The sequence below is a fragment of the Ornithorhynchus anatinus genome, chromosome 5, assembly GCF_004115215.2.
Source record: "Ornithorhynchus anatinus isolate Pmale09 chromosome 5, mOrnAna1.pri.v4, whole genome shotgun sequence".
NCBI classification, from domain to species: Eukaryota; Metazoa; Chordata; class Mammalia; order Monotremata; family Ornithorhynchidae; genus Ornithorhynchus; species Ornithorhynchus anatinus.
The window spans coordinates 47,921,998-47,948,805 of NC_041732.1; the positions used below are offsets into that span (position 1 = coordinate 47,921,998).

Consider the following 26,808-nt stretch of genomic DNA (forward strand, 5'->3'; position numbering starts at 1 on the left):
CCTTAACTCAGTAACTCCAATTAGACTTTGAAAGTTAGACTGGAAGGCAAGATTCATATCTGTACATCTCAGCTGAAGATGAAGAATATGTATTGAGTCTGTTAGGGACTCTAGAAAATGGTTTTCATATGCTACATATACTCCTGCTTTTATTCAGTCTTCACTGAAACTTTGGGAAGTTGAATTTTTGTAATTGAGTTGAGCAGGTCAACTTTCCCTGAATCAGTTTCCCACGTCTTTGCAATGGTAATTCACTTAGGCAGCTTGGGAGAAAACAGAAAAAACCTCTTTGTTTTAAGCAGTTAGTACAGTGCACTGCACACAGTAAGTGCTCAATAAATACTGTTGATTTAAGCCTATTTGAAACTAAATTATTGTTTTACTCCAGTTTGTGCTTTTAATTGGCTCTATGAAGATAGTATGCTTGATGAAGGATCACTCAAAAAAGCATAGTTTCCCACAGGAAAATTATAAAGTCCCTTATTACTTTCCTGAGATCCCAAAAGTTGACCAAAACAATGTAATTTATTTTCATTGGTAAAATAAATGTGTATATTTAGTTTATATATTCAAAGTAGTACTATCTTTTTTTAAATATATTTGTTAATTGCTTACTATGTGTCAGGCATTGTATTAAGTGCTAGGTAGATATAATAATAGTAATGGAATTTGTTAAGTGCTTACTATGTGCCAAGCACTGTTCTAAGCACTGAGGGAGATACAAGATAATCAGGTTGTCACATGCAGGGCTCACAGTTTTAGTCACCATTTTACAGATGAGGTAACTAAGGCCCATAGAAGTGAAGTGACTTGCCCATAGTCACACAGCTGACAAATGGCGGAGGTGTGATTAGAACCCACAACCTCTGACTCCTAAGCCCGTGTTCTTTCCACTAAACCACACTACTTCTCTAAGATATAAGTCAATCAAGCTGGATAGAGTCTCTGACCCACATGGGGGTCACTGTCTAGTTAGGTGAGAGAACAGGTATTGAATCCCCTGTAGTTTGTAGTTCAGGAAACTGAGGCACAGAGAAGTAAAATGACTTGCCCAAGGTCGCACAGCAAGCAAGTGGTGAAGTTGGGATTAGAACCCATGTCTTCTGGCCCCCAGTCTCGTGGTTTATGACTAGGTCACACTGCTCTTCTAGGATCTTTCACATCCTATTCAGCAAAAGGTATTTTATGCCAACTATTTAGCAGTGATAATGGCAGCTGTTATCTATGTTAAATTGAAATGGGCTTTAATCACTATTTAATCATTCAAAATCCTTGAGAGGAAGGGAAGATCTTAGGCCAAGGTATATTTTGCAGCTTATATTAGTTAGCAGTGCATTTCTTGCTAAGAGTTCCACACACATACGATTGATTGATAGAATAATGGGGTTAGCTGTACAAATTGCATTTTGGGCTTGGTTCACGTAGAGGTTTCCAAGGTTGGATATGTGGTATCATTTCCTGGGACCTATGGACTAGTACTATAAAAATAATGCTTAATTTTCAGCATGGGGCTAGGAAAGTAATGGTATCTTATTTAATAGCCTCTCTCCCACATCTTTGTGAAATTCCCTAAATAGAGCCAAGGCTCATATTGCTGTTTTCATTATTAACGGAATGGAATTGAAAGAGATGAAGGAGAGTTGACTAGAATATATAATTAAGCTTCAAAAGAAAACATCAGGAAGCTTGTATTATAGTTCCCACTATTAATCACAACTAAGATGATGCTCTTGGGTTTGTGGTAGCTTCTGAATTCCCCGTTAACATCAGTAGCCATGCAGTATCTTCAGCATTTTATCACTTCTTTTTCAGTGAACTTCTTGTGGTAGGAGGACTGGGTTGCTGCAGTTCTATTCCACAGGCCTTGACGGTCCTGAGTTCCATGAAGTAAAAATACATTGACCATTGTTCTCAAGGCTATCCAGAGTACCAGCTCCAAAATCTTCTCTAGAGAGTCCTCAGTTCTAGAAACCACTTACTGCCCAGATGCCCCGATCCTGAGTTTATAAAGAGCCAGGCATCCCTCTGTAGCCTGACCTATCAAAATCACATCAGAACAGTTTCATTCTGTTAAAGATATTTCTCACTACCCACCCGTCTGACTTGTAAGAATCACTGATGTGTATGTGTTTTTTAAATGCTTCAACCCCAGAGGTTCATAATGAGAACAAAGAAAAATAGTACTGTTTTTCCATTTTTCTATCTGAATTACAGAAATAGGTCAGCACCACCTGACTCCCCCTAAGAGTCCTGAACTCCCTGGAAACTGCAGAAAAGAGTTCAAAGAAAACAAAGAGCCATCTCCTAAGGTGAAGCGCAAACGAAGTGTGAAGATCAGTAATGTTGCTCTGGAGTCCATGCAATGGCAGAGCGACTCTGTCCAGATTATAACCAGTGCCAGTGACTTGAAAAGCATGGATGAGTTTCTTCTGAAAAAGGTGTGTGTTTATGCCAAACTATTCCAGTCTTGGGCAGAGTGTGCTTACTACATAGCAATAGGTTCAAGTTTTTATTTTCATATGTTTATTTTTATTAATAGAGCTCAACTGGTGAGATATCCTAAATCATCTAGTATCTTGGGCAATTATAAATTAGGAATTGTATACTACATCATATTTAGAAGACCATTTATTTTTGGACACAGATTGCTTGAAGTGTTATTACAGCATATATCAGGAAAAAACTTCTTCCCTGATTAGATAAGACTTTTTTGGTTTTCTATTATCCTCTTACTAGATGAATGGATATTTATGGTGAAAGCACTTCTGAGAAATATGTTTCTAAGTGGAACACTGGGTAGGCGATGGTAAGGATGAATTTGAATATTGTTACTCTAAATAATCTGCACAGACATTTCAGTAGTCTGAATATCAACTAACAGAGATTAGCTGTAATCAGTAATTTATTTCAGATCTATTCCAGTTTCAGAAATATTTCATTATTACATGAGTGGTGTGGAGCTGTATGGTAATTATTTCTCTGGTTCTCAGATGAATGACCTAGACAATGAAGACAGCAAGAAAGATACCCTGGTGGATGTTGTGTTTAAGAAAGCACTGAAAGAATTTCGGCAGAACATCTTCAGTTTTTATTCATCTGCATTGGCGGTAAGTAGCTGTCAGTGAGAGATTAAATGGTTCAAGAGATAAAACATGGACAAAAATCAAACAAATATAGACCTCGTTCAGTCTCAGAGTTTTCAGTCCCACGTTTTCTTTTTTTTTCTTTGCAGGAGTAGGTAGAGAAAAATATGGAGAGATTTGTGGCTAAGTAACAGTTACTTTGAGATCATTCATACAGATTTTTCTCCTGGATTATCATTTGTTCTTTCCAAGAAACTGTGCTCCGATTTTTAGTATTTCTTTCTGTTCTTCCCAAGAAAAGTCCAGTGTAAAAGCTATTGCTGTGCCTTTTGAGTGTGGGAATGAGACTACAATGCTGCCTAGGTCAAAACTTTGGAACCTGACTTTGGTCCTCCACTTTCTCTGCTCATTGGGACCCCTTCAGTGATATTTGACTGCATGTCACGGAGTTCACTGGAAGAACTTTAATTTCCTTCCTAGAAACTGGTTATAGTCGCAGGATAAATTCAACCTGAGTTAGTGAGGATGAGTAATTTTGGGGGATTTGAGGAATCTTTTAAATCTGGCCTCCACTCGGTGGGCTAGGCTTGCTCCCCATCAGACTTGACCCGTGTGCTTGTCTCTGAGGTGGCTGTATAATTAAGGGGGAGGCAGAGGGTACCAGCTGACCTGGACAGACAAATCAAGAGCATTTCTTCCTGGAGTTGAAAAGTAAATTGTACACTGAGTTGTGTAGCATTTCAAAACTTCGAGCCAGTGGACCAATAGCGATATTTTTTAATAGACCCTTATGCAGACACCAAATCTATAGTTGAAATTCCTAGTCTTCATTCATCTGATCTAACACTGCTTTCAATAAAACCTCGATTAAATAGGCTTCTCTCCTAAAATCTGGCCATTTTTGCAGTCAATCATATTTATTGACCGGTTACTGAATGCAGAGCACTGTACTTAAGTGCTTGGAAGAGTAGAATATAATAATATAAAAGGCACTTTCCCTGCCCACAGCGAGCTTCCAGTCTACAGGATGATCTTGTATACTCTCCTGTATAATAAGAGGTTATGTAGGTATTGTACTTTGTTTCAAAGAGTATGCTGATTAAAAAAAAAAGTGATCCCGCGTTGTAGTCCTTACAAACCAGAGTGGGATAAGTTAGTGTTGTGGACTTTGGAAAAGATTTTTTCATAACACCCCTGTTTCCACTTTTTTCCTTTCATAGATGGATGATGGGAAAAGCATTCGGTATAAAGACCTATATGCACTATTTGAGCAGATTCTGGAGAAGACTATGAGACTTGAACAGAGAGATTGGAGTGAATCACCAGTCAAAGTCTGGGTCAACACATTTAAAGTATTTCTTGATGAATATATGACAGAATTCAAGCCTATGGAATGCACTAGCACCAAGGTAAACTTAACTGGAGGTTTGCGGTCTCTTGGATTTGTTTTTAAGGTCTGTGTATGTTTGGAGCAAAGCAATTGACTATGCTTCAGTGTGCATCGTTGAAGAATGCTGCACGTGTTTGGTAACTCTGTAGCCCATCCTGTGAACAGTGCCAAAAGAATTATGCAGAATCTCACCCACGTGAGACTGGACTGCCTGCTGTTTTTCTTCACAGTAGTATCTTCTGATCCTCATGACCTGGGATCTTAGCCATCTTCCGAAAGCTGGGAACCCCAGGTTTTTCCTCCATGGGTCTGCAGCAGTACAATTTCTCTGATATTTAAGAATAGGAGCCAGTGGGATTTGTGGAAAAAACCGCTTTGGGCTTTGAAAAGGAAGGCAGCCACCAAATCTAGAGCAGAATTTCCTAAGCCTCATGCATCAGATCCGATCATCTTTAGATGAATCCTTGCTTATATGCTCTTCTAAAACCTGGCCATTTTCCTTTTATTCTACACTTTATAATGTTAGCTTTTAGGCTCAAGGCCCACCGTATCAGTGAATGGGTTGGTGGCACATGGGAGGGAAATGCAGTAGAGGCAGGGCAACCAAGCTACTGTTTTATGAGGAGTTGAAATGGGGCTAGATGGAACAAGCAGGGCAGACCATGTTCTCTTAACTAGAGGCCTGCTGTTGTGAGCAAGTGGGAGGGCCCTGGTTTGTGATAGGGTAGACGTTTTGCATCCCGAATGATGTTTAAAGTTTGGACTGTGTGGTTAGCTCCGTATGAGCCAAAAGTCTTTGAACTGGACTTTCTGTTGGGGACCAGAATTAGGCTTAGGCCTCACTTCTAAGGGACATTTCCTAAGAATGTGGACCATATCTTTTTACTTCCGTCAAATGTTCCCAAGTGCCTGATTTGATTTTCTGCACACAGTAAGTGCTAAATTCAATACCATAACACATGTTTTCATTATTAGTTTGTCTAGAATGCGATTCAGGAATTGGGAAACTTCCTTCTGACAACATGACCTTACTTAAGCATAGAGTGCCGCTTGTGTGCTTTATGAGGGGTCAGAATGGGTGAGACCTACAGCCCAAATTTTCTAAATGAAGGTTATAAGAAACCACCCTGGTGTTCTCAGAGAACTGGGCGTAAATACAGTCGATGTACCAGCCGCCACGTGGAAGGCACACCATGCTGAACAGGGTCAGGCAGGAGGGGAACACTGAAGGGCAGTCTGAATCTGTTGCAACCCACCAAGGACCTGTTAAGAAGCTGGTCTGTGGACTAACCCACTCCCATGCTGGAAATATAACACTGGAATAGAGGATATTGTGGAAAAGGAATGAGGGATGTAAATGCCACATCCTAGTAGTGCCCTCTTGTTGCAGCGCACTCTACTAGATGCTTGGGAAGTAACTAAGCAACACAATCCCTGCCCACAAGAAGCTGACACTTGAATGAGAGAGGCAAAAATAAGGTCATTTACTAGAGAGGTCCAAATAAATATTGATGGTGCTTGTTAAGAGCTTACTGTGAGGCCAGCACTATGCTAAGCACTGGGGTGGATACAAGCAAATCAGGTTGGACACAGTCCTGGTCCCACATGGGGTCCAGAATCTCAGTCCCTGTTTTCCAGATGAGAAACCAAGGCACAGAGAAGTCAAGTGACTTACCCAAGGTCACAGCAGACAAGAGGCAGAGCTGGAATTAGAACCCAGGTCCTTCTGACACCTAGGCCCATGCTCTCTCGACTACATCACGCTGCTTCTCCAATACACTGAGCAGACAGGAGTGTTAAGAAGGGTGTAAATAAGGTCATAAGGGCTAGAGTTGACTGAAGGGTTCATATGACTCAGGGTGGTGGGAAATGAATCAGTGAGAGCTTAATAATGGAAGGGAGATATGAACTGGGGAGAGCTGTGGTCTCTCTGATGTGGGGAGGATAGAGATTCCAAGCCAGGGGAATACCATGAGGGAAGGGTTGGGGTTGGAAGAATCAAGAGTGAGGAACAACCAGAAGGTTGGCATAGGAGGAGAGAAGACAGCAAGTTGGGGAATAGGGATTGAAGAGCAGGTAGGTATGGTTCAATGCCTTTATCATGAGTAGTTTTTGTTTTACGTACAAAGCATTGTTTGAGAGGACAGGCCTGGCTTTACCTGTCATAGCGGCTCTGCAGAATTAAAATCTTGTGACAAGTAGTTGCCCAATTTATCGGGGGGGTTTTAACTACCCAAAGTAATAATGATAAATTTTGTATGTTTTTTGGAGTGGGATTTTAGGTTGAAGAGTGAAAAACATCTTTAGAATAGCAAGTAGAGCAAGGAAAGATCACAAAGCTCAATAAAGCTGTTTATCTTTTTTTCCCCCTAGATTCCAAAAGCAGAAAGAAAGAAGAGAAGGAAAAAAGACACTGATGTTGTGAGTTTTCTTAGATAAATTACTTTTGGACACTACAATTTACTTAAAAGAAATCCTAAAGAGATATTTGCAGTATGAACTATGCAATGGGCTCTGCTCCTCTCTCCATGTTGCTGGTGTTTGGTTTATCTTTAATTCAGCCCAGTCCATATTTGGAAGAATACCATTGAATTAGTGGGATTTAAGAAAATCTAGTTAAAGTAGCGATCTCTGTTTGAGCTTGTTGGTGGTGGGAAATAGCTATACAGCCAATATGTAATAATTATTTAGCAAAGTCCTTCACTGTAACAGTTTGAAGAACCTCAAGGAAGAGAATTATGCCTGGTGGATAGTAAGCATTTAACACATACCATTTAAAAAAAAAAAGAAAGAATTGAACATTAGGAGCCAGATAATCTGCCTGTCCTAGCAGTAGTCGAGATTGTATTAGAGTACCACATCTAGGTTAGATCTCTAACCAGATTGAGATGTGGAGAATTTGGAAAAGGTCCTGGAAAAGGGAATGAAAAAGACTAACTGTCCAGCGAGGAAAGGGCAGAGGAATTTGGGGTTTTAACCAGAAAAGGAAAAAGCTGAAAGTAAATTTAAATAACGACCCAAAAGTATATGAAGGACTATCAAGTCTTCCAGCTCTATTGTACTTTCCCTAGCACTCAGTTCAGTGCTCTGCACACAGTAAGCACCCAGTATATGCCACTGATTGATTATTATGAGTGGTGGTGAGCAATTTTCTCTTTCCTGGATAACAAGACAAGAGTATGACTATTGGATTTAAACTGCAGTAGAAAGGAGTGATGGTATGTTTTAGGGAGAATTCTGGATTATAAAGTGTGAAAGATTCTGAAGGATACTGCTAAATGAAAGTATAGAATCTTTCTCTGTAGAGTCTTAAAGTGTTAAGCAGCTCCGTTTATGGCATTGTAAATGCAGTCACCAAGAAGCAAAGGGAAGATGGGATGTTTCCAGTGACTTGCAAAGTCAAATGCCCCATTGCTAGCCCCAGAGTCCTAGTATCTGCGGCTGTTTTTAGCCAGAGAGAGGGCTCTTGGGGCTCCATGCTAGCGTTCTCTAAGGTTGTCCGGGTGCTTTGCTGATACCATCCACTGACTCTCAGATTTGCACCCAAAGGACTGCCTACTGAGACTTGGAGGAATATCAAGGGCACGCTTCCATTTACTTAGAGAGTCTCCAAATAGGTTCCACAACCATAAGTTGCTCAGACGCTCTTTGGTTATAAACAGATAACTAGTATTTATGGTGATTAAAACTTTGAGCCCCAAGTGGGACAGGGACTGTGTCCAACCTGATTAACTTGTATCTATCCCAGCTCTTGGAACAGTGCTTGGCACATAGTAAGCCCTTAAAAAGAACTGTAATCATTATTTTCCTCTTCAAGGATTTCAAGAGTAACAGGTGTGGGAATGATCTACCTACCTCTATCCTGGAACTTGTCCCTAACTTCAACCAAGGAGTTGTTATTAGTGATAATAATGATTGTGGTGATGGTTAAGATTTACTGTACGCCAAGCACGGTACTAAGCACCAGGTGGTTACAGGGTGATCAGGTCGGACACAAACCGTGTTCCCATCCCACACGGCTTACAGGCTATGAGGGAGAGAGAACAGATGTTTCCTCTCACCTTACAGATGAGGGAACTAAGGCACAGATAAGTCACCCAGCAGACAAGTGTCAGAGCCAGGTTTAGAACCCAGGTCCTCTGACTCTAAGGCCCCTGGTCTTTCCCCTAGGCAGGGCCTCCCCCAAGCTCTACTTGTCAGCTGGCATGTCACAGGGACATACCACCCCCAGGTCATTCATCTTGCTGAACCTCACTCAGCCTGCCAGGCAAATGCTAGTTCTCCTTCCCATTGCCTTTGTTGACCTAAAATGAACCACCCTATCGTGACTCTGGGCTCCCTTTTTCCTAGCCCCTTTCCCCTTACCTAAAGCCTCCCTTGTAATTGGCTGTGCCCCAGATAATGTCACCAGGTGAGTACTTAGCAGCTTATGCCCAAGAGCTTTCCCTCTGCAGGAGTGAGCAGCTTCCCTGTTTTAGCAATCCCTGGACCTTTTTCTCCCTTTCCTCTGACGAGGGCCATCACAGATGGACATAGTGAACTCTGGAGTTTCCCTCTGAAGAGGAGAGAAGATGGATATTTGGCAATTACTAAATTGCTCTACCTCCTGGTAGATGTGTTGTAGCTTTACAGGGTCATTTCAGCTGAAACTAGTTGCATCCTAAACATGGATATGAAGCAACAGAGTGTTTCCACCTTGGGCCTCCAGTCAGATATTTTCCTCACAATTTAAAATGTCACCCCAACCCAAGGTAGAAATCATTTTTGCACTGTCACACTGTTCAGAATATTTTGATTTATGTAGTTGTTTATTTTAACGCAGCAATGGCAGGTTATTGCAGAAGCTCCAAAGAATGGATCATTTTATATATGTTAAAGCAAAAGAAGGTCTTCTATTATACTGTGTTTTAGTCTGAAGTATTTAGCCTCAAGACATGTAGAGATCTGACTTGGATCAGTTTGTTTGCACACTTGTCAGTGGAATGGAGATGAGAGCACAATTATCTGCCACTCAACAGTGACCTGTTATCTAAAGCACTGTGTTTTGTCACAGGTGGAAGAATACAATGGCCATATCTTCAAGGCCACCCAGTATAGTATACCTACCTACTGTGAGTACTGTTCCTCCCTGATATGGATAATGGACAAAGCTTCCGTATGCAAACGTGAGTATTGTAGACCTTCTTGGGATTTCTCAAAATGAGAAGTAAAGGGAAACCTGAGTCGTCCTTTCATTGGTCTCTTCTTTTCTTCAGCAACAGTTCAGACAAATTAAGTACCAATTATTTTTTCAGTTGGTCCTTCATCCTTGAAGATGCCACCAATGTGGGGAAATTCACCTATTTGTGAGATTGTCATGGCTATATCGGGACGCACATCGAGCGCACAAAAAAGCTGTCCCTTGAAGAACTAATTATAAGCTTTGTTAACAGACGAATGACCAACTGCAGTATGCTTCAGAACCCAATCAGTCATATTTTTTGAGTGCTTACTATGTGCAGAGCACAGTACTAAGCACTTGGGAAGGTAAAAATAACAGAGGTGGTAGATCCCTTCCCTGACCATAACGAGCTTTCAGTCCAGAGGGGGGAACCAACATTAAAATAAATAAGTACATTACTAATATGTACCTAAATGCTGTGGGGCTGAGGGAGGGGTGAATAAAGGGTGCAAATCCAAGTGCAGGAATGATGCAGAAGGAAGTGGGAGAAGAGATGAGGGCTTAGTCAGGGAAGGCCTCTTGGAGGAGATGTGCTATCAGTAAAGCTGTGAAGGTAGGGAGAGTAATTATCCGATATGAGGGAGGGTGTTCCAGGCTAGAGGCAGCATATGGGCAAGAGGTCAGCAGCGAGATAGAAGTTATCAAGGTAGAGTGAGTGAGGTTGGCATTAGAGGAGCAAAGTGTGCAGGCTGAATGTTGTGAAGGTTGAACCCACAAGATTTAGTGACAGATTAAATATGTGGGTAGAATGAGAGCTATGAGTCGAAGATAACTCTAAGGTTACAGGCTTGTGAGACAGGAAGGGTGGTGGTCCTATCTACAGTAATGGGAAAGCCAAGGGAGGACGGGATTTGGGCAGGAAGCTAAGGAGTTCTGTTTGAGGCGACAACGGGACATCCAGGTAGAGATGTCTTGAAGGCAGGAGGAAATGTGAGACTTCAGAGAAGGAGAGCAATCGGGACTGGATGATTTTAGAATCACCTGCATAGAGATGGTAGTTGAAGCCATGGGAGTGAATATGAGTTCTCCAAGAGAGTGGATGTAGATGGAGAGTAGAAGGGGACCCAAAACTGAACCTTGAGGCACCCCCATAGTTCAGGGAGCGGGAGGCAGAGGAGGAGCCCACGAAGGAGACTGAGAATGAGCAGCCAGAGATTGTAAGAGGAGAACCAGGAAAGGACAATGTCAGTGAACCAAGGTTGGATAATGTTTCCAGGAGAAGGGGGTGGCTGACCCTGTCAAAGGCAGCCGAGAGGTCGAGGAGGATTAGGATGGAGTAGAGGCCATTGGTTTTGGCAAGAAGGAGGTCACTTGGCACCTCATTTGCAAGCTCTGAAAATCCATGGTCATTTAATCCTTTAGTGAGGTGACCACAGGTTCTGGAAGTGGTTATCAAAATCATCAATTTTCTTTAACATAGATGTTATATTCCCCTGGCTTGAAAGGGTCGAAGCTACTAGTTTTGCTCTCATATGTATTTGAGCAGGCAGTTCGCTGTAGCTAGCCCACTCGCTGCTGCCCTTGGAGCTGGCAAGGGAACTGAGGTGAGGACAAGTTGGTGACCCCATCTTTTGCCAGTCAGTCAATCAGTTAGTGGTATTTACTGAGCCCTCACTCTGTGTAGAGTGAAAAGGAAACCCTGGTGCTGCCTTTTTCTCAGCAGGCACTGGGGCTGAGTTCAAAGTGTTGTTCTCACCCCTGGCCCCAAAATCTCATTAGGAAGGGGCTAACGTCTGAATCCGTTGAGGAGCAGACATTCCCAGAGTGGTAAGGTTGCTCTGCTTTTCAGCCAGGATCCCCTGGCCGGGGCTATGGTGCAAGTAGTTTGGCTAGTCCTCCTAGTCGAAAAGCTCTGCAGTTGTGCAGTCTGACCATTGTGCAGTGCTATCTGCCCCCAGTCCTGTCTCCGGTGAGTTACACCAGGCCTTCTGGGCAGATTGGGGCAGGGTTGATGGGATAGAGACAAAAGGAATCACTCAGGCCCAGTCCTAAGTAGCAAAAAGAGGGGAAAAAAAGAGCTAAAAAGCAAAAAAAGCTGCAACAGTTTTTCCAGAGGAAAACAGGAAGAGGCAGCAAAGGCAAGAGCCTTTTCCCTCCTTTTTCTTTCTCCCTATCCCCTCCTTCATCTCTCCCCGTCCTCCTCCTTCACTTTTTCCCTTTTTCCCTTATCCCCTCAGTCATGCTTTACCCCCAAATTCAATTCCATACTCAAAATGAAAAGTTGGTAGTCCTGAGTGTCTACTGGGTGCAAAGTACAGTGCTAAGTGTTTGGAGACATATAGTAGATGTAAAAATCACAGACCTTGCCCTTGAAGAGCTTGTCATCATCATCTATAGCATTTACTGAATGCCTGTATGTTCAGAGCACTGTATAAAGCACTTGTAAAAATATAAGATTTACATATCCTTTTATTTTACCCTATCTGAAACTTATTTTAATGTCTGTCTCCCCTTTCTAGACCATAAACTTCATGTAAGCAGGGATCGTGTCTACCAACTCCATTGTATTGTACTCTCCCAAGCAGTTCACTACAGTGCTCTGCAAAGGAGAAGTACTCATACCACTGATTGGTTACAAAATAGAAGAAACTGTTCCTACCCTTGAGGAGCTTGCAGTCTAATGGAGGAGACAGACACTTAAATTACTGATAGGGGGAGTAATTGGGTATATAAGATATATAGGGTCTAATTCCCTATAGAATTAGACCCTAATTCTAATAAATTAGAATTAGAATAATTAGACCTAATAAAGCATGGTCTAACTGACAGAGCACAGCCTGGGAGTCAGAAGGACCTGGGTTCTAATCGTGACTCATCACTTGGTTGCAATGTGACCTTGGGTAAGTCACTTCACTTCTCTGTGCCTCAAGTATTTCATCTGTAAAATTGGGATAAAGACTGGGAGCACTTTGTGGGACAGGGACTGTGTCCAACCCGATTACATGATATCTATCCCAGCACTTAGAATAGTATGTGGCACATAGTAAGCACTTAATAAATACCATTAAAATGTATGCATATGTATTCAGAAGGGTTATGGGGCTATGGTAATTTAAGGGCATAGTAGACGGGTCAAAATTGCAATTGGAGGATACAAGATAGTAGTATTAGAAACTACTTGGGTAAGGCCTCCCACAGGAGTTGTGATCTCAATCAATCAGTGGTATTTAGTGTGAGTTTACTATGTGCACTTGAGAGCGTACAGTGTAAAAGAGTCGATGGATGCCATCGCTGCTCACAAGGAGCTTACAGTTTGCAGGGGGAGACAGATATTAAAATAGATTAGGGATAGAGGAAATAGAGTGTAAAAATGTTTGTGTAAGTATTGTGGGGCTGGAGTGAATATCGAAGTGTTTAAGGGGTACACAGCCAAGTTTGTAGTAGCAGCAGAGGGGAGGGAGGATAGGGGAAATAAAAGGGCTTACTTTGTGAAGGCAGAGGGGAGGAGATGTGATTTTGGTGGGCAGAATGGTGTGAAATGAAGGGGGAGAGAGGTCCAGGCCAGTGGGAGAATGTGGGCCAGAGACCCGTGGCAGAACAGACGAGATGATAGTATAGAGAGGAGGTTGGCGTTAGAGGAGCAAAGCGTGCAGAGTGCGTTGTAGCGGGAAATTAGTGAGGTAAAGTAGGAGGCAGAGAGCTGATTGCCTTAAAGCCAAAGGTAAGGAGTTTCTGTTTGATGCAGAAGAGGATGGGCAGCCATTGGAGGTTTTTGAAGATTGGGGAGATAACGGGCCGAATGGTACTTCAGAATGGAATGGGGAGAGGAGAGACAGGATGCAGGGAGGTCAGCGAGGAGCCACCTCTGCATCAAACAGAAACTCCTCATTTTGGCTTTAAAGCACTCAATCACATTGCCCCCTCCTACCTCACCTCGCTACTCTCCTACTACAACCCAGGCCACCAGGCCACACACTTCACTCCTCTAATGCTAACCTTCTCACTATACCTCGGTCTCGTCTATCTTGCTGCTGACCTCTCGCCCACATCCTGCCTCTGGCCTAGAACGCCCTCCCTCCTCAAATCCAACAGACATTTACTCCCTCCCCTCCCTTCAAAGCCTTATTGAAAGCACATCTCCTCCAAGAGGCCTTCCCTAAATAAACCCCCCTTTTCTCCTCTCCCACTCCCTTCTGAGTTGCCCTGACTTGCTCCCTTTGTTCATCCCACATCCCAGCCCCAAAGCACTTATGTACATATCTGTAATCTATTTATATTAATGTCTGTCTCCCCCTCTAGACTGTAAGCTCATTGGGGGCAGGAAATATGTCTGTTTATTGTTATATTGTAATCTCCGAAGAGCTTAGTACAGTGCTCTGAACACAGTAAGTGCTCAATAAATACGAGTGAATGAATGAGGTTAATGCATTAATCAAGGCGGGAAACAGTGAGTGCTTGGATTATCATGTAGCAGTCCAGAGCATCTGGAGATGTTATGAAGGATAGAACCAGAAGGAATTTGTGACAGATTGAATGTGTGGGTTAAATGAGAGAGATGAGCCAGGGTTATGGGCTTGCGAGACAGGGAGGATGGTGGGGCCGTCTACGATGATAGGAAAATCAGGGGGAGGAAAGGCTCAGAAACGCTTTAAACATGGGGAGAACTGTGGTCTGTTGGATATAAGTGGGGGTGTTCCAGGCCAGTGGGGGAGGGTGTGAACAAGAAATTGGCTGGAGCAAAGGCAAGAATGAAGCATTAATGAGTAAGTTAGTAAAATATAAAGTGCTTTTAAGCCAGAAATCAGGCATTTCTGCTCAGTCCATGGAAGAGTGGGCAACCCTGGAAGATTTAAAGGTGAGGAAGACGTGTGCCTAAAGGTGTTTTAGAAAATGATCCGGGCAACAAAGTGAAGTATGGACTGGAGAGGAGATAGACCGTGGGCAGGGAGTTCAGCAAAGAAGCTGTTGCCAAAGTAAAGCTAGGATTTGACAGGCAGGGTGGCCTTGTGAATAGAGAAGAAGGGAAACATTTTGGAAGTGTTGTGGAGGAAGAACTGTTCAAGAGTATGTCGACAGATGATCCCAGGTTTGTGGGCCTGAGCAACGGGATGATGGTGTTGTCAACTGTGATGGGAAAGTGATGTGGAGGAAAAAATCAGGGAAGATTAAAAGCAGCATGACCTAGTGGATAGAGAATAGTGGGCCTAGGATTCTACTCCCAGCTCCACCACTTGTCTGCTCTTTGACCTTGGGCAAGGCACACTTCACTCTCTGAGCCCCATGTGGGACATGGACTGTGCCTAACCTGATTAGCTGGTATCTACCGCAGCACTTAGAACAGTGCCTGGAACATAAGCGCTTAACAAATAGCATAAAAAAGAACCAATTTTGTGCATTGCACACCCTGTGGAATGGACTTGGACATTTCATGAGGCCTGCAGAGGGTTATGTATTGAACTGGTTAAATTTAATTACACCTCCTACAGTTGTCCTGATAATAACAGTAACATCCCCAAATACGGAAGCTCCTCTTTTATGGTCTTCCCTTCCTTGACCCTGACCTAATTTGAAGTAGCTTGTATCTGAATTTTGTTTATTTCACTGACTGCCGAGCTCAGATTTGCAGTCTAAACAGCTTTGGAAGTGCAGTCAAACTCTGGCCTGTAGCCAAGTCGTAATGATTAGAAAACCGAATTGTGAGTGAAGAGTTCTGCCAGCACTCTTTACACAACTTTGGGAAGCTGGCAAATTCCATGATGTGAATTCTTCCTTGAATAAAATGGGAGGAATACTTTACCATCTCATGAGTGCTTTGTATATATTAATGTGGTAAATGTCTACACCCTTTTTGTGCATTTATACGGTGTATAAATGCAGAATGTTTCGTGTGGTTTTTCTGACCATCAGTCATGTAAATACAGGTGTCAGAAAGGAACCTTTAAACTTTTAAATGTCCCTGAAGTGTCAAAAGTGTTTCAGCTCCACCTTATTTTGCAGTTTGCAAGTATGCTTGCCATAAGAAGTGCTGCCTTAAAACCGCAACCAAGTGTTCTAAAAAGGTAAGAGAATTGTTTTCTTGGGCTGAAGCATCAGCAAAATTAACCTCAGTCTGTTTGCATTATGCATTACTAATAGTAACATCTCAGGTGATTTGGTGATTTTTGTGAAGGAAAATAGACTTCAGTAATTCACGCATCTACAAGTGCTGACTATTGATTTAGCAATGCCAGTAGTGGTAATAATATACAATTATACAAATCAAGCAGATGCAACTCTTAATGAAAGAGAGCAGATAGAAGGTAAACTGTAGTTCATCTCCTAATCCTGCCACCTCCTGCCTTAAGAGTTCAAATACAGTGGAAGGACAGTGTTGGGGGATTGGGAGAAGGTGTCTACAGCCCAAGTTCTCAGGACCTCCATCGCCTTTCCTATGAACAAGTGCTGAATCAAACACCCCTACTCCTCAGCAAGTCTTTCTTTATAAATGCCAAGTCACCCCTATTCCTTAGCCACTATTAGCCCCAATGCACCGATCTAAAGACATTTGAATGAATTTTAAAATAATCTATTCCTTCCAAATAGTACGAACCAGAGCTTTCGTCTCGGCAGTTTGGAGTCGAACTGTCCCGGTTGACGAATGAAGAGCGTACGGTTCCCGTTGTGGTGGAGAAGCTCACAAACTACATAGAGATGCACGGGCTGTATACCGAGGGAATTTACCGCAAGTCTGGCTCAACTAATAAAATCAAAGAGCTGCGGCATGGTCTAGATACAGGTAAGGTAGAGATATCTTTGAGACAAGTGCCCGGATGGAAAACTAATAATGTTTTTTGAATCTAATATTTAAATAGAAAATATTGTGCTTTTAAGCTGGCTTCTACATATAGAAGCTCATTTCATGCACCGCCTGGGTTGTAATCAATGGTACTGAGTCCTTACTGTGTGCAGAGCACTGTACTAAACACTTGGGAGAGTACAATATAACAGGGTTAGAAAACATATTCCCTGCCCACAACAAACTTAGTCTAGAGGAAATGAAAAGAAGGCAGTAATGTAGATGTGGACATTGTACTTGTCTCTACTGGAGTATATAAAGTTCCCTGGTTTCCTCACTAAATCCAAGCTTTGAGTGTGTGCAGTAATACATGGAACTGAAAATACTATCAAGCAATCAGTCAGTGGTATTTAATGAGCACTTAATGTACAGAGCTCTCTACTAAGCACTTGGAAGAGTACACTACAACAGAGTTGTTGGTAGACACGGTCCCAGCCCACAAGGAGCCTACAGGCTAGAGGATAGACATTAAAATAAATTACAGGTATTTTCATAAGTGCTGTGGGGCTGAGGGTGGGGTGAATGAAAGATACAAATCCAAATACAAGAGCGATACCACTTAACTTCTCTGTGCCTCAGTTACCTCATCTGTAAAATGAGGATTAAGACTCTGAGCCCCATGTGGGTCAACCTTGATTACCTTGTGTCTACACCAGCACTTAGAACAGTGCTTGGCACAAAGTAAGCGCTTAACAAATACCATCATTATTATTATTACCAAAGAGAGAGGGAGAAAGGAAATAAACTTTTCTCCCATTACCACTGCCTGCATTTCTGCACCATTTTAGTCAGTCTTTCTTGCGAAATCAACCTTAGTCAAAAATTGAGTGCTGATCCTTATTCCAAAACTCTTGATTGATTCTTTGGGACTTTCTCCCTTTATCCATTTTCTGGAACCGACAGGGACTAATAAAAGGCAGAAAAAGAGAAAGCATTCTACAAAGAACCCCGAATTTGCTACCCTTTCAGTAGTTGGCACTGAATGTGGGAGAATAATTCATAATTCCCTGAAATAAAGCCAAAAAATGATTCCTTTGGCACTTAGGATTGGTGTATACTCATTTGGAAGCCTACGTATGCACATGTTCCTGTATGTATTGAAGTAAAATTTGAAGGAGGAATTTTGTCATCTTCCAGTCTGAGTTAACATGGAAAATTAGAGTAACCCAAACTAAAAATCAGCTCTTTCTGCTATCCGACTCACAATGGCTCAAGAGGATGTGTGAAGGTAGATGGAGAATTTAAAAATTGTTATATCCAAATTCAGTTTGCCTTGGAAACACACACAAAATCCTTTCAGTGAGAACTATTACTGGTATGACTCATTTGGATTTTTTTGGTTTCATATTTGTAATCTTGACTTCCTTCGTCGTCTCTCGAGAACAGATATCGACAATGTGAATCTAGATGACTACAACATTCATGTCATTGCGAGTGTATTCAAACAGTGGCTAAGAGATTTGCCCAATCCTCTCATGACTTTTGAGCTCTATGAGGAATTTCTCCGAGCTATGGGTAAGACAATCTTAAAGTTTACCATCAGCCCAAGGAGTGATGGCCAGCCATTTACTCTCAGGTTGGCTGTCTTTTCTACTGAGCCAATAGGACTTGTTTCAAGCATGTTTTACAGAAGAAAACTGACATATAGCACTATCACACACACACCAAAGCAGTCTTAGGGAAGAGCAAGTGGAGAAATCAAAAAGGAAATCAAAGAGAACACCCTTAGGTGGTTCAGCTCACTTGTGTTGCGAGGCACTGTCAGAAATTGCCATGTCCCTTAGTCTAATGCCAGAGCTTTCAAGTGTATGTGAACACACCTTCTTTCTGGCTCCAGGTATAGTCAGATAATATCACCAGTGAAAAGCTAACAGAAACAAGATAGTAGACTCAAAGATTGCCTTATGAAGAAAAGGGATTTCTGAGGCAAAAAAAAAATGAGCAAATGACCAAAAATTCATCTATCTAAAATCTACAACTGTTAAAATGCCTACTAGAGTGAAGAGGCATAACATATTTTTGAAAAAGAGAAAAGTTTCACCAACTAGCTTCCACAGTGCCCACATAGAAAACTGTCTATGTGCATTTACACCAATTACAAATATATTTAGTTGTCCACATTTGAAGAAAGCACCACTGATGGGGAAGTTCACCTATGAGTGCATGAGATCCTGGAAAGTCCAAGGCAGGATCCACGGTCCCAGCCACATTAGGGATCAAAAATGATGTCTCTTGAGTTGCCCTTCATGTTTGTAGCCCCTGGAGCTGTTTTCTCTCGTGCCTCCCTGTCTCTGAAAATTACGAATAGGTGACAATCATATTTACTGAGTGCTGACTCAGTGCAGTGTATTAAGCACTTGGGAGAGCCAGTGTAACAGAGTTAGTAAACACATTGAGGAGGAGACTGACACTAATAATTAATCTGCTTTAGAAAATTAGATATTGTTAAAGTCACATTACCTAACTAAATCTAAAATGTATTTTAGATTGGTTTTGGTCATGTATAGGTGGCAGGGATTTATTTTCTACTGCCTATGACTCCAGAAAACTAGAATTTTCCTGGAGACAGATAGCCCTTTTTATAGCACCATCTGCTGGTCACCGTATCGTCTTCAATTTCGAGCAACCCTGAAGATTGAGGTGAACCAGGATGTGCCATTTGAAACATTACACATCACTTCCCCTTTTCCGGAAGGCTTGAGAATGTCTGGGCCTGGTTTGACTCTTGTTTATGTCACTCTGTCCAGGCCTACAGGAAAGGAAGGAGATCATCCAAGGAGTGTACTCTGTAATCGATCAACTCTCCCGCACCCACCTCAACACCCTGGAACGGCTCGTCTTTCATCTTGTCAGGTGATTGCCTTGAACAAGGTGGATTTAATCGTTTTCTTCACTCTTCTCTAAACTGCAAAAAATCATTCTTCTTAGGTGAAGTTTGATGAATTCCTCGGCTACCCTCAATGCCAATAGCTCTCTACTGGAATAACAGTGATGGCCTATATCAGTAATTCCTGTAAGGTGTCCTTACTTAACTAGATATGCATTTAAGAGATGCAAAAAGGAGCACAGGAATGATAGTTTTCCCATATATATTTTATTGTCTGGCATGAAAAGTATTGCAAGAAGAGTATTTGGGAATTAAAAATTTCCCCAGAGATCAGTGTAGGACCAATTGAAGAAGGCTGCCCTTGTCTTACACTGAGGCTCCTAGTTCCCCAGCAGTAAGAGTACCCAGCCTTCCATTTCACAGCAATTGCCGGGGCCCTGCCACCAGGGTAGATAGAATTGTTTAGCCTCCTGAAAGTAAAGCGTGTTTCTGGGTCTTTACACCGTCACTGCGGTTTGGGACCCATGGGTATGCTGCCTTATTTGAGGACTGCATTATGTGCAGAAAGAAGCCAGTCAAAACTTTGGCTTCTGAGACAGAACTGCCTAGAAGTGGTTTCACCAGGAATGTAAAATGAGTCTGTCTCTCTGCTTCATTCTTTTGAGCAGAAAGGGAACTTTGAATTGCAGTTAATCACCGTCAATCTGTCAAGAAGTACATAAACACAGACAGTTGGCTTCTTGAGATGGTTGATTCCTAGAGCAAGATATTGTCACGTGGCGCTATGTTTTGTAGATACTGGTCCAGTCACAATGGAAATGATTGCTTCAGACAGAGTAAGTGAGAAAAATACGGCATTAGTGCATCTCTGCATCTTTGCGGTTTTCAGAAAAATATAATTCCTTCTTTCCAACTCCTTCCTGGTAGCTGTACCAACGTGCACCATCTTTTCAGCCTGATTTCTGATGTGTTCATTACTATTCCGTAGGATTGCCCTGCAGGAAGAGACCAATAGGATGTCAGCTAACGCCTTGGCCATTGTCTTCGCTCCCTGTATTCTCCGCTGCCCAGACACCATTGACCCTCTGAAGAGTGTTCAGGACATTAGTAAAACAACCACGTAAGCATCAACACTCATTCATTTCCAGGCTATCTCATTCCCACTGTTTTGGGCACATACCGTTAGTCACCCGCTCCAAAAATCATTTTTTAAACCTCATCTCTGTCCTACAGTATTGTTAAGTGACCAAAGATTCCTTTTAAAACTGCAGAAGGGGAAGTATCATTCCGATTCTCTTCCTAAGCGATATCCATTGTCTGTTCTAGTGTGGGGAGAAGATTGTTTACATCAGGTTTAGGAAACTTTTGAAATTTGATGATCACTTGAGGTTATTTGGTTTCTGAAGAATTTCCTCTGACTTTTAAATTTTAAAATTGAATGCCATATCCCAGCTCCCTGAAACCTAGTCTCTGTCCAACAGAGCATAAATATGAGCAGGTAGCCAAGGCACAGTCTTAAGGCTCATTCAGTTGAAGACATTAGTACAGTGCTTAGTACAGTGCCTGGCACATAGTGCTTGACAAATACCATTATTATTATTAAGCTTGCCCCTCTTTTCCTAACTTTTTTTTCTGTTTTCCTCATGCATTCCTGAAGAATACTCATAAAAGACCATTATATTACCCATTTCTGAACCTGGGCACCATCAGAATGTACTTCCCCTTTCAATACTCCCTCTCTATTTGCTCCATCTCCCTACACTCTTATCCTCTCTATCAGCCTTTTTTTAATGGTATTTTGTTAAGCACTTACTAAGTACCAGGCACTGTACTAAGTGCTAGATTTAGATACTAATCAGGTAAGACACAGTCTCTGCCCAAATGGGACTCACAGTATTCATCCCCATTTTACAGATTAGGTAGCTGAGGCACAAAGAAGGTAAGTGACCTTCCCCAAGGTCACACAGTGGACAAGAGGCAGAGCTGGGATTTAAATCCAGATCCTCCGACTCCCAGGCCCATGCTCGTTCCACTAGGCCATGCTGCTTCCCTAGCCCTCCACGACCTATCACAGTATCTCCACAACCTATCACAGTATCTCCACTCCTATTCTAGACTGTGAACCCATTGTTGGGTAGGGATTGTCTCTATCTGTTGCCGAACTGTACTTTCCAAATGCTTAGTGCAGTGCTGTGCACACAGTAAGCGCTCAATAAATACGATTGAATGAAATGAATGTATCCAACTCAGCCAGATTTAAACTAACCCACAGTCAATGGAACACTCCCGGTCACCCTAGAACCGGGTGGGACATGGGCCGTTCCCCCACTATCACAAATATACTGGACTTATGGCCTCCATTTGACAATTTTTTGCTCTTTCCTCTACAGCTGTGTGGAGCTCGTTGTCACAGAACAAATGAATAAATACCGAGCTCGTCTCAAGGACATCGATAGTCTGGAGTTTGCTGAGAACAAAGCGAAGAGCAGGCTGTCCCTGATTCGCAGATCAATGGTGAGATGCTAAAGATGCTGCCGTTCCAGTGATAGCTGGGCGGGCCTTCTTTTTTCAGTGATATGTCAGTGGTATTTATTAAGCCCTTACTCTGTGCAGAGCACTGTACTAAGTGCTTGGGAGAGTACAGTACAACAGAGTTGGCAGACGCGTTCCCTGCCAACAACGAACTGTCTAGAAGGGGGAGACACCTATTAATATAAATAAATAATTTAGAATATATAATTTAAAGTTAAGTACACAGATGCTGAAGGGTCAGGGTGGGGGCTTCTTCACATCCCTGTCTTCAAAAGAAATAGAGGTGGAAGGGAACATAGTATCTTCATATTTTCTGCACTGTGATGTACTCTGTCACTCTCTAAAAAGGAGGATGAAGATGATATTATACTAGGATTGTAAATGCATTATGTTTCTTTCGAGTTATCAGTAAGATCTGGATTTTTTTCAGTGTGTTATTTTTAGAATAGATAATTAGCTGTGACTGAAAATCCATTCTGTTCTCTCTTCCTCTCCTTTTCACTAATCCAGTTTAACTTTTTCCTGCTGCCTTAACTTCCCCCTTCCATTCTCTAATCCCATTACATCCCTTGGGTCAGAACAGACCTGGCCCTCCCAATTGTGCCGGCGACCTGCAGGTTTGGAGCTCAAGATTTTTTAAGGCTAATCCCACATAGCTTGACTCAAGGTCTGGGGTTTTTTTCCTCCTTGGTGTGTTCTCACTCTCTGGGGAACGCTTTGTCCTGTGATCGACTTTCTCTCTTTCCCACCCTCCTCTTTTTGAAGATTTCCAGACCACATAATACCCTTAATTTCATGCACAACTACCTTTGAGAAATCCACCTCCATCCAAAAAGAAAGCCCCAATCTATAGGACCTAAGGAGCCTGAAAATTTAGTGAACAAGTCCAAGCCTCCCCCTGCAGGAAAACCTCATTATCTCCTATTTGACCTCCTTTCTCCCTGCTAGTAAAATGGCCCTGATCATTCTCCAGTTGACCAAGCCATGCTCCTGCCAGTTAGAACTACATTAGTGCCACTCCAGCCCCATTAAAGGCTCACCCTTCACTGTCCCTCACCTGGCTCTGGGGAACTATTATGTCCTCCATAGCATCATACCCACGGCTTTGGTTTAGATTGTATTCGATCCATTTGCTTATTTATTTCTGGTTGGGCATAGGCGAACATCCGCATGTGCTGCTTTCTCCTGGTAGACCAAGAAAGAAAGAAACAAGGCTGATCACAAGACAACACATTCCAGATTTATGCCACCGAAAGCCAGAGCAAACGCTCCATTAAAAACAAAAAAAAGAGTCAAAATGTCCCTGTGGCATGTTCAAGAGTGCTCATCTGTGAAGCCCAGCCAGGGCCCAGTCTGATTCCAATGGATGCCTTTTGCTTTCCCACCCAGCTATTTTGCAAAGCTTAAGGGCCAGCTGTGCAGTCTGCCGGTACCGCAAAGCGCTGACAAATTCATCCCATTAAAATACTAACCTTCTCTTAGAAGGCCAGTGGCATGAGTACTCTAACTCTCTGCTTTCCTTTTCATGTTGATTTTAATCCAGAAACCTGTACTAATTGCAGTTAGATTTATGAGCATAACCCGCAATTCAATCCCGGTATGTATTAATTGCACTGTGCTCCATCACAGCCACATTGATTGCATCATTGTGTTGTAACTCATTCGGGAGCCTTGCTGCTCTGGCCATCATCATCATCCGTGACTGCAAACATTCACACGTGTGCAGACGCAGGGCCTGTCTCCAGTGAGATGAGATGGTGTGGGGGGGGAGGCGCGGGTAAAGGGCTTCCCACTTGAAGACACTCTTTCCTGGAAGGGCTGATTGTGGCCGGGAGTGGAGGCGGGTTCTGATTGCTGGTTTAATTGGTACTCATCAGCCACATCTGCTTTCAATCAGCTGTTTTCTCAAGGCCTCTAAACTTGTTCTCAGCTCTCTCACTCTGCCCTGCTCCTCTTCTGTAGTCACAGGCTGCACCCCCGAGAAAATGATTAATGATGGCAAAACAGGGGAAGGGACTGTATATAGAAATGTAACTAGTTCGAGGAGCGAGATCCCTTTCAGAGGGCAACAGATAACCCCAAAATCTTAAAAAGAACCTTTTTCTCACAGGGTTTCCCATTTCTGACTGTTTTTCTACTGAGTTTTCTTTTCCTCCTTTTTCTGCCCTTCTAATGTTATGTGCTTTTCAGTTCCACTTTCCTGTTTGTAATTGAGTTGTTCTGAATCCTGTTTGGTGTAGTGTGTACCATATGAAGGCAAATGATAATTGTGGTTGGTATTTAAGCACTTACTATGAGCCAAATACTCTTTGAAGCCCTGAGGTAGATACTGAATATGTAGATCAGACACAGTCCCTGCTCCACAAAGGGCTCACAGTCTAAGAGGGAGAAAGGCTTACTACATGCTAAGCACCAGAGAAAGAAAAAGATCATCAGATTGGACAGCTGGGGCTCACAGTCTAAGTGGGAAAGAGAACAAGCATTTAGGCCCCATTTTACAGATGAGCCAACACCGTTACTGGGTAGGCATTGTCTCTGATGCTGAATTGTACTTTCCAAGCGCTTACTACCGTGCTTTGCACACAGTAAGTGCTCAATAAATACGATTGAATGAATAAATGAATTCAGGCACAGAGATGTTACGTAACTTGCCCAAGGTCAGGCAGCAAGTAAGCGCCAGAGTCCGGATTGGAACCCAGGTCCCCCTGACTTCCAGGCCTGGGTTCTTTCCATTAAGCCATGCTGCTACTTTAATAATATTCTCATTATGGGGCTCCATCCTTCCTGGAGATTGCGATTCTTGAGAGCCACCACTATGCAGGATGGCCACTGCCCTCCCCACCACAAGCCAACCATCCTCTCACCTCCCTTATTGTCCAGTGCAGCAACTGCTGTCCACATAAGCACGTAGAGCAGTGCTTGGCACATAGTAAGCACTTAACAAATTTCATCATCTTCACCATCATTGTCCCCTCCCCACCCAGCCCCAGGATCACAAGGACCTGGGACTTTTTAGAGTTCTATCAGAGACCATGCAGCAGAGTGTTCATCCAGCCCATGTGGGGAAAAGAAGGGGCGTTTTAAAGAAGGGGCTTTCAATAACCTCAGCACACAAAAATGGTGCACACTCCCTCAGGGCATTCCTCAGAGAACTGAAATTTAAGGAAGAGCATGAAATTCTGCCTAGGATGACTTCCCTCACAGATTTCTTCCTGTTCCTCTTCCAAATCCCTCAACCTTGCCTCTCTGCAGCTAGGGACAAGCAGATAGCTAAACCGTCATAGAATGAGGGTTAAATGAGGGTTATTCAGGCCCGTAATGAGGGTCCTTGTCCATCATCTTCATCCTGGGCTCAAAAACAGAAAACACATTGGCTCTTCAGTCAGAGAGGAGAACTACATCAATTAAGTTGTGCTCCATTGCTTGTTTTCAATAAGCAATTGTGGTAGAATGCTATTGATGAATTAGGGAACATAGTATTTATTGAGCAACTACTCTGTGCAGGGCTCTGTACTAAGTGCTTGAGAGAGTGGTATTGATTTAGGTGACAGAGGCCCTGCCCTTAGGGTGTTTGCTAGGATAACCGGGGGATAGACAGGCATAGCGTGCATCTGTCTGGGTTTAACAGGATCAGGCGTCTGGATGTGCAGATGATGGGTGACGTCAATCAAGCCATAGATACGATAATGGGATTTCTCCTTAATGTGGAGTTGTTCAAGAAAACAACCCTCCCTATCTGAGAACTGAGGTGGAAGAAAAATTTATCAGTCAACTGCAGCCTAGTAGAGGGGAATGCTGCTAAAGTGTTTGAATATTAGACCCTTGGAAACCTATTTCCAAGCCCTTTTAAACCTTATCCCTACCCTCCCCATCCTTTTCCCCTCATTCCTCCTACCCCGGGAGCGCTACCATATAGCTTATGTAGCACCAGAGAAATGACTATTAACAGTTTAGTGCTAAAATGAGCTCTTATCCAGGATGAAGTGCATACAGGATTTCCCACTGGTTAACGGGAGCAGTTTGATTCAGACAACATGTCATCTTTACAATAGGCATTCCCTTTAGGTTAACTGGTGCTTTGGAAGTGCAGGGTTTTTCTTATCACTACAAAAACACTGATATTTCCTACTGATTGAAAAATCACTATTTGAGTGCATCCCCACACATTAACAAACTTATTTCAAACTTACAAAGCCTCTGAGGACAAATCACAAATAAGTTTTGAAGGTGATTTTTGTACCCATTTGGAGACGCTAATCAATGAGCCCTTCATTTTTAATTTTAAGCCCTTCATTTCCAAGAACTGAAAAATGCATATAGACAGCACTGCAGCAAAGTTTGCCTTATCTTAGAGTGGGGTCTATGGTAAAAAGTCTTCTAAAGGCAATTTTAGATTACTCAACAAATCCCTTCAACGCCAAATTGATTTCTTTGCATCTTGAATTTCTTCAATCTGATGTAACCGTGACCCTGCATATCCTCAGGCATAACAAAAAAATAGTGTATTTTTCCAGTATTATCAGTCTTCCTGCAGAGCTAAGTATTATCCTAGTGATGAAAAATCAGTCTAAGCTGTGTCCCTGACCTTAGTGGGTTCAGGGAATTAGAGAACATAGTCACATGAGAGCTTCAATTGTTCTCCTGATCCGGTCCTCGGTTCCATCAATAAAACCTGTTCTGTGACTTCCCATATCTTCTGTTCAAAGCACTTTGGGGCCCAGGGTGGAAGGAGCATGGGCTTTGGAAGTCAGAGATCATGGGTTCTAATCCCGGCTCCACCACTTGTCCCCTGTGTGACTTTGGGCAAGTCACTTAACTTCTCTGTGCCTCAGTAGACAAGTGGCAGGCGTGAGATTAGAACCCAGGTCATTCTGACTCCCAGGCCCTTGCTCTATAGTAGCCTATTCTAGCAGTGTTTTGTACCTTGAAAAGCTGAAACTGCAGTAAGGAAGTAAGTTTTGGTGCATCACAGATGCCACA

General features: G+C 42.6%; 1 protein-coding gene across 1 annotated transcript in view; it reads left to right on the top strand.

The window, feature by feature from the left end:
- MYO9A (myosin IXA) overlaps positions 1-26,808 on the top strand; it is a 227,547-nt gene that overhangs the window by 189,721 nt on the left and 11,018 nt on the right. Inside the window, exons 30-41 of the mRNA XM_029065937.1 lie at positions 2,215-2,438; positions 2,991-3,107; positions 4,304-4,492; positions 6,847-6,894; positions 9,527-9,638; positions 15,632-15,693; positions 16,217-16,409; positions 17,856-17,984; positions 19,217-19,322; positions 20,285-20,416; positions 21,687-21,810; positions 23,372-23,425. Coding sequence (XP_028921770.1) covers positions 2,215-2,438; positions 2,991-3,107; positions 4,304-4,492; positions 6,847-6,894; positions 9,527-9,638; positions 15,632-15,693; positions 16,217-16,409; positions 17,856-17,984; positions 19,217-19,322; positions 20,285-20,416; positions 21,687-21,810; positions 23,372-23,425 — 1,490 coding nt within the window. The remainder of the gene's footprint in view (positions 1-2,214; positions 2,439-2,990; positions 3,108-4,303; positions 4,493-6,846; positions 6,895-9,526; positions 9,639-15,631; positions 15,694-16,216; positions 16,410-17,855; positions 17,985-19,216; positions 19,323-20,284; positions 20,417-21,686; positions 21,811-23,371; positions 23,426-26,808) is intronic.